General features: G+C 35.5%; 1 protein-coding gene across 5 annotated transcripts in view; it reads left to right on the top strand.

The window, feature by feature from the left end:
* TCERG1 (transcription elongation regulator 1) overlaps positions 1–15,326 on the top strand; it is a 60,152-nt gene that overhangs the window by 22,847 nt on the left and 21,979 nt on the right. For 3 of the 5 annotated variants that reach the window (XR_012382096.1, XM_073905499.1, XM_073905498.1), the window contains 6 exons: positions 7,532–7,692; positions 9,115–9,171; positions 9,512–9,578; positions 10,671–10,721; positions 12,084–12,219; positions 13,042–13,131. Coding sequence is in view for 4 of the 5 variants with exons in the window: in XM_073905499.1 (XP_073761600.1) it covers positions 7,532–7,692; positions 9,115–9,171; positions 9,512–9,578; positions 10,671–10,721; positions 12,084–12,219; positions 13,042–13,131 (562 nt within the window). In the remaining variant the exon portion in view is untranslated. The remainder of the gene's footprint in view (positions 1–7,531; positions 7,693–9,114; positions 9,172–9,511; positions 9,579–10,670; positions 10,722–12,083; positions 12,220–13,041; positions 13,132–15,326) is intronic. The other 2 variants (XM_025892358.2, XM_025892357.2) reach the window with 1 other exon arrangement.

Below are 15,326 nucleotides of genomic sequence, written 5' to 3'. Positions count from 1 at the left end.
TACATGATTGTATTTATAGAACTGTGTAAAGTATTTAAGTTTATTTTTTCATTAAGTCTTCATTTACTTAATTTATTTCTTTTATTTGGTTTGGTTTTCCCTTTTCTTCTTCTCCCTTTGTCAGTGCTCTCTCCTGTTTCTGCTCCAGCCCATGTAATCCACGTACAGTCCACATATTGCAGGGAGTTCTTCCTTACATCTTGTGATCTATAGGTTTCCCTTCATTGTGTTTTCATTGCTTTTTCCTTTCTGTTTTTGTTATTTAAAAAATAAATATGTTATGGAGACTCAGTCTGAATGTTACTGTTGCATCCCCTTGGTACTGTTTTAGTCTCCTATTCCTGAATTTCTTGCAAACTAGCAAGTATATGTAGAGACCTGATCAGATTCACATGTGATCTTTTTGGCAAGACTAGTTCAGAAGTGGATGTTTGGCAGTGTCTGGAGACATTTTTGGTTGTCATAACTTGGAAGCGATTAATAGCGTTGTAGCATCTAGTTGTTAGAGGGCAGAGATGCTCCTAAATATCCTACCAGGTACAGGAGAGCTCCCTACAAGAATTAATTATTTGGCCCAAAATGTCAGTAGTGCTGAGATTTTCACAAGAATGAGTTGGTTTGAGTAATACAAATTCATAGATTTAAATACATTTTCTTTGCTTCCATCTGTTATCATTACTGAAGTTCAGTTGTTTCATCTTGAGCTGGGTGAAGCCTCTTAAGGTTGACTGGGGTTTTTTGTTGTAACCCTGTCTTTGATACCTTTCTTGTTTTCTACTCTGACAAAAGGTGTTCCTGGCTTTCTCATGTATTTCCTGTCTCAGACCTAGATTTGGCCATTTTGCTTTTTGTGGGACGTGGCATTTATAGGATCTAGGGATAGTTATTACTGAATAAGTCGTTATTTTTAGACCTCTTTGGTAGACACAGAGTGAAGATGCACACATTTAAAGATACATCATGTGTTCATATCATTACTTGCAGTTCAGATTTACAAGGTTTTTACTGAACCTCATCATCTGTTTTAATTCAGCATCCCCTTTCCTGCTCAAAATCCTTTAATCCTTTTGCTGAGTGATAGCAACATAATTACTCATTTGCTTTTCTCACACACAAGTCACAGAATTGTAGTACCAGCACTGTCACTAACAGTGTGACACTGAAGACACTTTTTAACCTTTATTATCCTCCCCCCCCGTTTGTTTTTTTTTTTTCCAGGGTATGTCACTCCAGGGATTTGTAGTCAAATTACTGTGTTTTAAAGGCATTTGGAATAATTGTCTTCTGTATATTTCATTCCACCAACTTGATACATAGCCTCATTTTAAAAAATAAGTAAGCAAAATATTTACCTGGATCCAAAATCAAAGTTATGGAAACAGTCTATTTCAAGAATATGTTCCTAGGTTGTGGTTTCTGAGTTTGAGTTTTGTACATGAAAAGCTGGTCATCACCTCCAAACCCCACCAGTCTGAAGCTTCGTGGATTCTCATCAGTTTTCAGATTTGAGTCTGTCCCCACATTAGTGGAATTTCTTTTGGAATTTGTTTAATTATTGCTTCTCTTTATCTGTTTGTTTTTCCTTTTCTGGAACATTTGTTATTTGCATGTCAAGTCTCTTATATTTATCACCCTCTAAACCTCTTTTTCTGTATGTTTTATATCTATGGTTTTTGTGTCCTGCTTTCAGTTATTTTCTCGATAATCTGATATTATTAGAAAAGAATATGTGAATCCATAAAAACATACAATATGAAAGAATTAAATGGAGGAAAAAATTAAAGAATTCCACTTTCCCCAAGCCTCATTAATGAAAGTTTGGTTACATATGCCTTCTGGACCCTTTGTTGTTTTGTGTACATGTGTACAGAGTTGTATGTGTGGTGTGCATGCATCTTAAAGTGTCTCAAAAACTGTATTCGTCAGTGGTTTTTACTAAATATATCTCAGAAATTTTGCTATTTTTGTAAATATAAATCTACGTGATAGCATAGTTTTCTGTAAATGCAGAATTTTTCTGTAAGTGGATGATGAGGTTTTCCTATCCACCCCCCCCGCATTAACAAAAGTTGCTGTTGCTGTTTAGAACATCCTTGTACATATTTCTTTGTGAACACATGCAAGTATTTCTGTTGGATTGATTCCTAGAAGTGAAATTGAATCAAGTGATACTGTTATTTAATATTTCCGTAGATACTGCTAGGTTGACCTCAGGTTTTGGTGCGGGGCGGGGCAGGCTGGATTGTGCCAGTTAATATTCCCAGCAGTAGCCTCAGTACCAGTTTTCTCTCCCTCTTACCAGTGTGGCATATTCTATTTAAATCTTTTGTAACCTGTTGAGAAAAAGATTCCCGTTACGTGTTTTCAGAATGTTGGTGTAATTCAGTTTATTTCATGTTCATTAGCTGTGGATTGCTTCCTTCACAGTTTCCCTCATCTTTTTTATGGACCTGTCTTTTTCTTAATGATAGGAGAGAGTTTTTTTTTTTTTAAGATTTTATTTATTTGAGAGGGAGCTGGGGAGGGGGGTAGGGAAAGGGATAAGTAGACTCCCTCTTGAGTGTGGAGCCAGATGCGGGGCTTGATCCCACGACCCTGAGATCATGATTTGAGCTGAATTTAGATGCTTAACCTACTGAGCCACACAGATGCCCCATAAGAGACCTTTTTATGCATGCTATTAACCTCTTTGATTTTTACATACATTATACTTTCTCCCTACCTGTTGGTTATTGTTTTGATGTCTTGTCACACATAAGTTCTGTATTTCAATGAGATCAAATTTATTGATCTTTTATTTATAGCTTCTACGTTCTAGGTATTTCTTAGGGACTGTCCCTCGCCCCCCAGTGCAACTATATGTTCCTAGTGCTTTTATAGTCCATGTGAATACATGTAAGGTAACTGCTTGTGTAAATTATTTTCCAGGTTCTGTCAGAGAAAAATGTATTGTCAGTAGAACTTTAATTCCTTGATTTTTTTCTATTTCTTATAAAATGGGTAAATGCTAACTTTAAGCAAAACAAATTACTCAGGGGGTGCCTGGCTGGCACTTTCGGTGGAGCATGTGACTCCAGATCTCGGGGTTATAAGTTTCAGCCCCATGTTGGGTGTAGAGATTACTTAGGAAAAAGAGGAGAAAGGAGACACAACAAATTTCTTAGCTAATAAGCAGGCTATGCCACTTCATTTGGATAATCAGATTTTTATTAGTGTTTCTATCTCCTCATATCTTTAAATGTTGTTCTTGAAGTAACTGTTTCTTTAGAGTTAAGCTAAGTGTAAAACATCAAGTTTCATATTTTCCTTCAGTATCGGGATTTCTTTTTTCATGGTATTTTACAGCATTAGTTTGACTCCTTAAAATAGAGAGAGATCAAAATTAGAAGCATTTTTTATTCCTTAGGATCAGTAAACTTTAGTTTCTGGTCTAAGAGAGTTTTTAATGTTTTGACAAAAGTTTTTAAAGGTTATGGACTGGGATGCCTGGTGGCTCAGTCAGTTAAGCGTCTGCCTTTGGCTCAGGTCATGATCCTGGGGCCCTGGGATCGAGTCCTGTATCAGGCTCCCTGCTCAGTGGGAGCCTGCTCCTCCCCCTGCTTGTGCTCTCTGTCTCTCTGACAAATAAATAAAATCTTTAAAAAAAATAAAGGTTATGGACTAATTTTGGTTTTTCCATTGTTTACTGAGATTAAATCCTAGAGCTTTAGCTTGCAGTTACTTTTACAGTGTCCTGCAGAGTGCACAGTGAGGGCTGCTTGTATTTGCCGTGCTTTCTTTGTGTATACTCTGTATTGGGTTTTAATGTAGGAAAATTGATCTTTCAAGTTTTATTCACTTTTGCATATACTGAGAATAGTACGGGGCCACTAATTAATTTGCTCTCGTGTTTCTGTAGGTTTTTGTTGTTTCCAGAGCTTTTTGCTCTGGTATTTTATTATGAAAAAGTTGAAACCTATGGAAACGTTGAAAGGATGTTTCTACAACAGTGAGCCCCATATACTGACCTAGCTTCTACAATTAACATTTTATTCTATTTGCGTTATTATTTATTTACCATCTCTCAGTGCATCTGCCAGTCATTTTTTTGATAGGTTAAAAGTTGCACATATTAGTACACTTCATCCCTAAACATTTTCTCATGCGTACATCCATATTATTAGCACAGGGCAGTTTTTTTTTTTTTTTGAGATTTTATTGATTTATTAGAGAGTGAGAGAGAGTGAGCAGAGAGGGAATGGGACAAGCAGGCTCTGCTGAGCCTGGAGCCCGATGCAGGGCTCGATCCCATGATGCATGAAATCATAACCTGAACTGAAATCAAGAGTCAGATGCTTAACAGACTGAGCCACCCAGGTGCCCCAGCACAGGGCAGTTTTTTGGTACAAGAATTCTTTGTTCATAATTTTTCTCTTAGTTCTAAAATGTTCTGACAGCTTCTCACTCCACATTTATTGTTAGGACTGATGGAGTATATTAGCACACTTTTGTGTTTTGAAACCCGCATGAATTAGTAAAATAGCATCTCTTTCTTAAAGTAGTTACTGTTAATAATTAAATAGTGTTTTAGAAACTGGCATAGAAAATTTAGGGTCGTTTTTTTTTCCCCGCAGTAAAGTTAAACATCTGTCAAGATGGCTTAAGTATCTCAGGATTGTTCTTTTTTTAAATTTTTTTTTTAAGATTTTATTTTTAATCTCTACACCCAATGTGAGGCTTGAACTCACAATGCCAAGATCAAGTCACATGCTGTCCCGACTGAGCCAGCCATGTTCCCCTCTCAGGATTATATTCTGATGGAACATAGTATATAACATGTGTTTACCCCTCACCTGCTTTTATTTATTTATGTTTATAAAGATGTATTTATTTGAGAGTGAGTGAGAGAGTGCATGAGCATGAGCAACAGGGGCAATGGGAGAGGGAGAGAGATTCCTCAGCAGACTCCATGCTGAGCACCAAGCTGGACGTGGGGCTCGATCTCACCACCCTGAGATCATGACCTGAGCTGAAACCAAGAGTCAGGACACTTAACTCTGTGCCACCCAAGGGCCCCCACACCTGCGCTTAAAATTAATTGTAAAGAGAGGTCAAAAGTAGAAGTGTTTTGTTTTCCCTATGATCACTGAGCCTTGGTTTTTTGTTGGATTCCATGACAAAAAAAAAAATGCATCTAGTCCCATTTCCACAAAAGATTTTGATTTAGTAGTACATTATACATTTTCACACTTTTAAAAAAAGATTTTATTTTTAAGTAATAATCTGCACCTAGCATAGGGCTCGAACTTAGAACCCCGAGATCAAGAGTTGCATGCTTTTCTAAGCCAGACAGGAGCCCCCATTTTCTCATTTTTTTTGTGTTACTTAAGTAAAATTTAAGTACGATGAGCAGAAATATTTGAACTTCATTTCCACAATTAAAATAAACATTTCCAGTAACCCTGAAAGTTTTCTTGTGTTCCTTTGTTGTGCATCCCTCCTTTTAATCCCATCCCTAAGGATCCTTCTGCTTTCTGTTATTTTAGATTACTTTGTATTTTGTAGAATGTCATGTCAAGAATCATATACTTTTTTTGTCTAGCCGCTTCTTAAAAATATGACAAGTATGTTGAGATGATTCACATCCCATACAGTTCACTCATTTAAAGTGTACAATTCCATGATTTTTAATATATTCACAGAGTTGCGCAGCCATTACCATATTCAGTTTTAGAACATTTTCATTAGCCATTTTCATCCCCCCACCCCCAGAACTTTAAGAATGTTGCTTTACTTTGTTCTTGCCTCTGTGGTTTCTGGTAAGACATCCAGCGTCATTGGACTTGTTCCCCTGTTTGTGGTGTGACATATTTAGAAGCCGGCGTAGAAAATTTAGGGTAGGTTTTTTTTTTTTAAGTAAAGTTAAACATCTACGTAAGTGACATTTATGTAAGGCATTTTGATATAGTCCCTTGGGTTTCCTGAAAGCCTATTGATTCTTTTTTTCCTCTCTTTCTTCAGGTGGGGTAATTACTGATGTACTTTTAGTTCACTGATAATTCCCTGTCATCTCCATTCTGTTCTTGAGCCAATCTAAAGAAATTTAATTTCAGTTGTGTATTTTTCTTCTTCTCTTTTTAATTTTTTAATTTAATTTTTTTAAAGGTTTATTTATTTATTTGACAGAGAGAGACACAGCAAGAGAGGGAATACAAGCAGGGGCAGTGGGAGAGGGAGAAGCAGGCTTCCTGTGGAGCAGAGAGCCCGATGTGGGGCTTGATCCCAGGACCCTGGGATCATCACCTGAGCCGAAGGCAGACGCTTAACGACTAAGCCACCCAGGCGCCCCTTAATTTTATTTTAATGTATGATATTGTTTTAGGTGTACAATATAGTGATTCAGCACTTCCATACATTACCCGGTGCTCGTGACACGTGTACTCCTTAATCCCGGTCCCCCTACCCACCTCCCCTCTGGTAACCATCAGTTTGCTCTCTGTAGTTAAGAGTCGTTTCTTGCCTTGTCTCCTTTTTTTTTTTTCCCTTTGCTTCATTTTTTTGTTTTTCCTCTTTAAATTTTTTTTTTTTTTTTTTTGCAGTTTCTGTTTCTCTAATGAGAACTGTTTTCAAGTTTTTTTTTTCTTCATCTCATGAACTCTAGTTATAATTGCTGCTTTAAAGTCTTCGATTTTCTCAACAATAGAGGTTTTATCTGATATTTTCAATATCTAGATCAGCTTGGCTTGGCAGCTGTTGATGAACTTGTCATTATCTGGCCATAAGTACCTGGTTTCTATTGGGAGTTTTCACTGCCTGTGCTGCCACCATCATGTACCGTGTGACTGGGGGCCCTTAGGGCAGAGGTGTAAGGGAGGAAAAATGGGAAATTTACACCCTTGCAGTTGCTGCTGTAAATATTAACTCTCTTCCATACTTATATTTATTTTTAAAAACTGTACACAGTCCTTACATTCTCTTTTTTTCTATTTTGTCTGAATTTCTTGTAATGAACAGGAACAGTGAGCTCTAGTGGGCTCTGGTGTCATAGTGCAATCAATATTTCTTCTTTTTTATACCAGATATAGTAAGATATTAAAGACTTCATAGTAGGTTGCATTTGAGTTTTTAAAATTCTGATTTGGTAAGAAATACTAAGAAGTATTACATAATAGGTATTGTGCTGTGGTCTGTTCTTTAGTTTTAGAACTGCTTAATAGCATTCTTATTTGTTGCCATTGAATTCATCCTTTGTGATAGGTTAAAATGTAACACTCTCAGACTGAGCCAGCTACACCAAGTTCTTGAGCGCTCTAACCACTGATTATGAATTACTTTGCTTGTCTTGGTTTTTCTCAGTTAAAATACTGAACTGCTGTTCTAACCTTAGCCATTCAGTTCTCTCCTCCAAAAATTATATTTGGCCCTGTAACTATTAAATACGAAGGTGTCCTCACCACCCCTCCACCTCTCCTTTAGGCAGGATGACAGTAAAAGACTTACCTATCAAATATGTTCCATAACAGAAGAAACTGATATTTGAATCAATTCGTAGGTGTGTTGTTTGGACTGGTGATGAGCGGGTCTTCTTTTATAATCCTACCACCCGTCTTTCTATGTGGGACCGACCTGATGATCTGATTGGAAGGGCAGATGTTGACAAAATTATTCAGGAGCCTCCTCATAAAAAAGGAATGGAAGAAGTGAAGAAACTAAGTAAGTTTTAAATTAGGAATTTATCCTCTAATTTTATTATTTTTTTAATATTTTTACAGAAAATTTGAGGCCATTTAGGAAGGAAACTTGCTGTTTTCAAGGAATATAAGAAATTTGAGAAATGGGAAATAGACCGTCATGCTAGTTTGAGTTCAGTAGTAGAGATATTAAAAATTAGAAAGTTTGGACAATTACTTCTTTGTAAAATATTTACATGTATATTGTTTTTAACTTACTGTCCTCGTCAAGATTTTTAGTTAGTCCAGGTTATGTTGGTTCTGCTTAAGGTTTGCTCTGTGCTTGCTTAAAATATTAAAACACTCCTCAGTGATTCTCTTAGCACTTTTTATAACTAGTAATATATTTTTTGAAATAATCAGAATTGTACAGAGTATTTTAAAAATATTGTTTACTAAATTTTTATAAAATTCAAAATTTTGTAAAGTTATAAAAGCTTACTCTTTTAAAGATTTATTTATATTAGAGACAGAGAGAGTGTGTGGTGGGGGGTGGGGTGGGGGGAGGGGCAGAGAGAGAAGGAGAAAGAGAATCCCAAGCAGACTCCCCACTGAGCGCAGAGCCCAACACAGGGCTCAATTTCATGACCCCAAGATCATGACCTGAGCTGAAATCAAGAGTTGGACGCTTGACTGACTGTGCCACGTGGTCGCCCCAAAAGCTTACTCTTTTCAAGCAGATGAAATTTAGGGAATAAAAGCCTTATTCCTGACAATAGAGAAACAAACTTTATTAAGAGATTGTCTTTTAAGGTACCTTGTGTTCAGACAGCATTTCAGTAGATATAATGGACACAGATAGTTTTACATAATTTTTATTGCATGTTTTTTATTGGTAATTTGCCCTCATATTGACATGATTGTGTTTTTATAGAACCCCCCATGTGCTATAGAAGCATAAATGAATCACCTAATACTTCCAGTGAAATCAATCCAAATATATGTCCTAATAATTGAGCAATCTTTATGGGTTATATATATGTGGTGCTACATTTTTTGCCTGTAAGTCATTTCCAAATCAGTGAAACTTTGCCTGCCTGTGGTAAAGTCACTAGGCACCATTTTTTCCCTTCAGCAGTATCTGTTTTATAGCTGTGATATTGATGATACTTTATAATCCTAGTGTTGAATTATGCCAAGGAGGTATGAGATTTGCTTTTGTTTTTATGACTGTTTTCAAATATTCAGTTCAGTTATTTGATAAATATATCTCATGAATAAACATTTCAAATGAATTGGAAGTTTAAAGGGAAGATTAATTTAGGAAGTTTAGAATTGTTTAATATTTTATAAAAGAGAGTATTATGGGATGGGTATTTTATATAAACAGTAACTTTTTAAAAGAAAATATTGTGTAATATGTGCATGTAACTATTCATAATAATATTTGATATATTTTTGCCAGGACACCCGACCCCCACAATGCTGTCCATCCAAAAATGGCAATTCTCTATGAGTGCAAGTGAGTAAACTATAGATTGTAGTTACCTTTTTTTTTTAGGATTTTATTTATTTATTTGGGGGAAAGGGAGAGATAGCATGAGTGGGGAGGGAGAGGGAGAAGCAGGCTCCACACTGAGCAGGGAGCCCAATGCGGGGCTTGATCCCAGCATCCTGGGATCATGACCTGAGCCGAAGGCAGATGCTTAACTACTGACTGAGCCACCCAGGCGCCCATGTAGCTACTTTTTAATACTATTAAAGCAAGTGTTCTGGTAGTTGCTAGGATTCAGACTTAAATGTTTAAATTGTTGCTTGCCGAATTTTATTCTGACAAGGTTTAATTAAATTTGATCTTACAGTTAAAGAAGAACAAGAATTAATGGAAGAACTTAATGAAGATGAACCTGTTAAAGCCAAAAAACGGAAGTAAGTAATACTTACAGTTCATGTAATTCAGGGAGATTATAATACTATTTCAAAAGTTATTAGGTCCCAGTCGGTTTGTGGTTGGGACAGGTAATATGTATTTTAGGAGACATAAGTCTTGATTTGCTAAGGCCTAATATTTAGAAAGCTTTGCTTTAGAATGTAGAAATGGTGTCCCTTCTGTTGCTAGATGTGCAGAATACTTGATTACTTAAATACTTGATTACTTAAAAAAGTATTATAAAGCGAAGTGACATTTTAGGAATTAGATGATAAATTATTTTCAGACATTCATTAAGCCTGAATTTTATAAAAAAATTGAATTTCCTCCTTAATGTAGACCCCAAAAGACACCATTCCAGAAATTTCATAAATACAGACACACAGACTTCTCTCTCTTTTTATGTACTTGTCCCTTAGCCAGTCCTTGAGTCTGTGTCATTGCTACCTGGTGAAGAGGGAACCTGTGAGCTTAGAAAATGCTTTGGGAGAAAGAGATTGCCATAAGCAGGAGCATTAGGTTGGCCAGTGCTCTGTAATTGGGTAACATATGAATGTTTCTAATTATGGGGGATGAAAGGCTTGGCTAGACGTGGGTGGGTGGGGGAGGAATGGGACCATTATTTAGCAGCAAAAAGGAAAGTTTGACGACATTATTAGGAACTGGATGAACCGTAGTCCTTATCTAAAAAGGACAGATTGAATGCAGCCAAATTATGGCAAAGGAATCAGTAAGACAACCCCTCGGAAGGGTGGTTCTTTTTAAAAAATCGTTAGCAACAATGTTAAAGGAATTAAGATATTAAAGAGAGTCACTCATAATCAACCGAAGTAACATAGCTATTTTCATTTTTGCAGTTGACTTTTTAGTTCTTGACCAAATATGTAAATATTAGTTGTAATCAACTGATTTTGAGTCCTTAAATAAAATGTAGAATAAAACATTTGTTTTCTTAATAGTTATAAATGACTGTATTCATTCTGTTTATATAACCATAATTTTGGATGTTCCTACAATGTTAAACTTTTAGGTTGTTTTTAATTGTTTGTTCTTATAGACAACTCTGTAAGGTTTTTAACTGCTTTTATCAGGAGAATGTCAAAGAAGTCCTTTATGTGGATTGCCCGAGCTTCTCTATTTAGGTACAAAGTTAAAAGCCTATTTTTCCTGGCTTAGTTTTTCTTTATTTCTTTTATTGAGATAGATAGTGATAGTTTGTATTGTGACATTTCCATTTAGTGTAATTCTATAAAGGTTATTTGTTTTCATTAGTTATATTTCTTGGATGTCTTTTAATTCTTTATTTAAATAGTTTTTAAATAAATTATTATAAGAGGGTATATTGTTTGGCAAATTACTTTTACCTGTTTGTTTTGTGCATATCTTAGGTCACAGACTATCTCGCTAAGTTCCTGCAGGTCACGGACTGTGTCTTCTATTTCTTTTGATTCATTCTCTAAGTTGCTAATTACCTCTCACTTAACATGTATTTGTGGGTTAGCCTTAGTTCCATTTAAATCTGCTGGGCTACCTTCACTTCCCTATAGAGCATGCTTTTGAAATTGATGATGTTTTGTTTTCCTGATTCCCTTAAGTTTGTGTAGGGAATATGAACCAATTTTATTTTTATACTTAGATCATATTTAAGAAGGAAGATCTGCCCAAACACACACGAATATTATTGAATTACTTACTGTTTTGGATTATTCACATGAACGGGCCTTCTTCATAGTGCAGATGTTTGAGAGGTGACTCGATTTCATGTTTACAATCTCACTTGAGTGAGAGCAACATCAACAGGGTTGTCCTTAGCCCTGAGGTGCATTTTTTGAGGAAAAAGAAGTAGTTTAGTCATTGGTGAACAGTTGTAATTCCAACTAACTACTCCTGGGCCTATGTTGCTCTCTGGGACCTGTCCTTCAACTTAAATCTCAACTTACCACCCAGAAAGTGAGTAAAAAAGATGTCAGGTAGGTAAGGTATATATCTCACATATCCAAATGGCCAAGTTTGCAGATATTTTCATTTTATTTTCAAAATGAATATTTGAGATTACTAAGATTTATCCAATTTTTATTAAATTAAGAAATATTTTATGTATCTATAATGTAAAACATTTTGGAAAATACTGTTTTTCCTGTATCATTTCAAGAACTAAAAATTACATTTTGTGCTGTTTGTTTCTAACACATAGAGTTTTACTGCAATGTTAGTTTTTTGTTTTTGTTTTTGAAAGTAAGGTAGTTTATTCTGTGTATCAGGGAGAGAGACAGCACAACAATATAGCCATTGTAACATCATTAGAAGCTCATTGTAACTTTATTATTATTGTAATGGAAGTTGCTTATCCCTTAGAGTTCATTTGAAACCCTCAATGTAATTTTTTTTGCCAAAAATATGCTGCTCAGTAGTGAGTCTTGAGTATTCCATTGATGTAAAGATTTTAGTAAGATTCCATATTAATATTTTGTCAGTTGATGCCTTATATTTTATTTTTTTTATAGGAGAGACGATAATAAAGACATTGATTCAGAGAAAGAAGCTGCGATGGAAGCTGAAATTAAAGCTGCCCGAGAAAGGGCCATTGTCCCTCTGGAGGCCCGAATGAAGCAGTTCAAGGACATGCTGCTAGAGAGAGGGGTCAGAAAACAATCTTTGGGGGAGATATTTCTGTTTTGTATAAGTAATATAAATATGTCTTGCTAAAAGGTCAAGTCTAAGGTTAGTGCTCATGTTGGGGGGGGGGGATAAGGGAAGCCTATCAAATTACTGTACTCTCTCAAACAGCCTTTTTCTTGGCCCATCCTGTCATGTTTAACTAAATGCCATTTTACTATCCTTTTAAATACAAATAACATTTAACATTTATTGGGTCATTACATTTTGGTGAGTAATATAAGATGAGTATTAACAGAGTATTATTACAGAATGGCGGACTACGAGGGATAGGTAAGGCATATATAATTCTTTAATACTTCCCAGAATGGTTTTGGTTAAAGGAGAACTGGTATTTTATGATATTATTAATAAAGCTTAATTGAGAGGGGGTTTCAGCCTTTTGGTTCACATATTTACATATTCATTTGAATAAGTATATTTGTTCAGTTTAAAATCACAACATTGTTCACAAGATTGGAGAAAGCCTGGGAAATCAAAATGCAAATCTTCAAGGCTTTTTTTGATGTACTGATTTTTAAAATGTCACACAGTAGTGGTTATTTTAATGACTAATTAAGTGTGTGTTATTTCTATATAATATAGAAATGTTCAGAGCCAATTAGTGTGGAAATTTGCTGTTGCTAGCCTCCCACTGCTTGTCATTTATTAGTGATGGAAACTTCAGTATGGTTTTTATGATGTCTCCTTTTTAAGCAGATGTCCTGTAGATTTCAAGGAAAATTATATGACCTTTATGTTTTTAGAGCCAACTTAATTATGAGGCAATACATTTTTATTTTAAAGGTGTCTGCTTTTTCAACATGGGAGAAGGAGTTGCACAAGATAGTTTTTGATCCTCGGTACTTACTTCTCAATCCTAAAGAGAGAAAACAGGTAAAAGGAAAATAACATTATTTAAGAAATGTATATCCCTTAGCAGCATAATTTTTAAAAATGTAAGGAATAAAATACCATCCTTCCCCCCGCCCCGTAACACAGTACTTTAGAAACATAGTTTTATATCTGAGAACACAGTTCCTGACTATGTGGACATTTAAATCGTTAGTTTTGCCTTTATTATGGACGTGGCTGTTGCTTCATCAGCATTTTGTCTTTATGCCTCATACATGCTGAGGTTGTATTTAAAGTTTTCAAATTGCATTTCATTGTGCTTAATTTACTTTTTCTTGGGCAAATGATGCAAATTTAGAGTAGAAAAAGAAAAGTACAGATGGATGGAAAGGAAAAAGAAACACCTACAGTCTTACCCAACTGATGGGACTATGATTGGATACTGGTGTTTTAACCTTCCTGTTAGTGCCAATATATATGTATGAGAGTGTGTGTATTGTAGATAGACAACATTCAAAGACATGTTTACGTTTCATGTGTACATTCTACATCTAAGTGGCAGCTGTTAAATGTCTTTTCGTTATACACTTAAAGAATTGATGGATACTTGAGGGTGTCTGCTGAACTAGAGTTAACATGAATTAGAGTCGCCTCTTACTGAGTTGCCATTGATTCCCATGGCAGTACATACCATCTTACAATGATTGCTTCTTCCTCTAAAGCATTGCACACTTTCAACTTACATAGTTTCTGAATTACCTGGACCACCCAGACAGTGATCTCTTTAGAATGGTGAGTATGTTGAACCACTTGCTATAGGGCTTTTGAGCTACAGGATTTCATTTGATAGTCCGTCCTTTATATTGACAATTTAACAGTTGGAATAATTCTCTACACTGCTTGTGCCATTATGCATGTAGGTCTCATGACAAAATTTTATGATGAGAGAACATTTATAGTGTGCCAGACATATATTTTGTATGTGTAATAGAAAAGCATGACTTCCAGATACATTTGCATCTGCATTTCAAGCATAGTAGGGTTTTTTGGTTTTGTTTGTTTTAAACTGTGTGATGGTCTCATTCTCTCCTGGGTTGATGACCCTATCAAGTATAAATCAGCCTTGATTCTTTACTTCTCCCCATTGCACATTTCAAGTCTGTCAGCAAAATCTACCTCTAAAAGCTTGTAAATACAACTTCTTATTCACCATTTCCGCCACTCACTGTATTTCAAGGCACCATGACCATTTCTCAGCATCCTTGTAGCCTCTGACTGATATCTTTGCTTCCTTCCGTTCTTGCTTTTTCTATAGTCAAGTTCTTTTTCCACATGGCAGCCACACTAATTTTAAAGTTTAAGTGACAGATTAAGGCATTGTTACTGTTCCCTTGCTTAAAAAATATCCAGGGCTTCCCATTTCATTTAGGATAAAATTGAAATTCTTTATGGTTAACACTCTTAACTGCATACTTCTTGAAGCTCTTTTCTTAGATTTATTCATTCTGGCCACACTTCCTTTTTTATGCCTTAACAAGTAAGGCACATTCTGGTACTTCTCTCAGTCTGGAATGTTCTTCCCCCAGGTGTCTGTATATGCTCTCTCATTCAGGTGCTTGTGCAGATGCCTTCTGATCAATGTATCTCTGCCTTCTTTCCTTTATAGCACTCATAGCTCTGATTATCTAAAATTATCTTCTGTCTCCTCCTACTGCAGAATATAAATTCTGAGTGCTGGAACTTTGTTTTGTTCATTGTTGTATGTGTAATGCCTGGAACAATGCTTAACCTAAATATCTCTGGAGGTGTACTTGAAAATTTTTGAGACTTTCTCTTCATGCTACTGAGTGTTACAGTTTCTTACTGAGTTAAATTACAAGCATGTATTGAGAGCTAAAATTCTTTCCCAATTTAGGAGGCATTTGGTAAACTGATGGTGTTACTTCGTATTAGGAGTAATAGTTAAAAAGAGGAAAAATACCAAGCATTATTTTATTTAAATAAAAATTTTACTTAAAGGTTCTCATGCCATTTGAGTAGAATTCTTACAACTGCAGTTGTAAGAAATGAATGGGGAACCTAACATTTGGCATTAATCCATGTACTTTTTCAGTACTTAGTTTTATTATTTGCATAAGAGTATAAAATCAAGGAGAAACCTGTTAAGTGCTAGGTTACATATTTGCACTTTGTAACTTCATTTCTGAAATACGTGTTTTGATTTAAAAAAACTAACA

The sequence above is a fragment of the Callorhinus ursinus genome, unplaced genomic scaffold, assembly GCF_003265705.2.
Source record: "Callorhinus ursinus isolate GAN/ISIS: 27379988/994484 unplaced genomic scaffold, GSC_fseal_2.0 scaffold23, whole genome shotgun sequence".
In the NCBI taxonomy this organism is placed as follows: Eukaryota; Metazoa; Chordata; class Mammalia; order Carnivora; family Otariidae; genus Callorhinus; species Callorhinus ursinus.
Note: the sequence above shows the minus strand (reverse complement) of the source record. Positions and strands in the feature narration are given on the sequence as shown.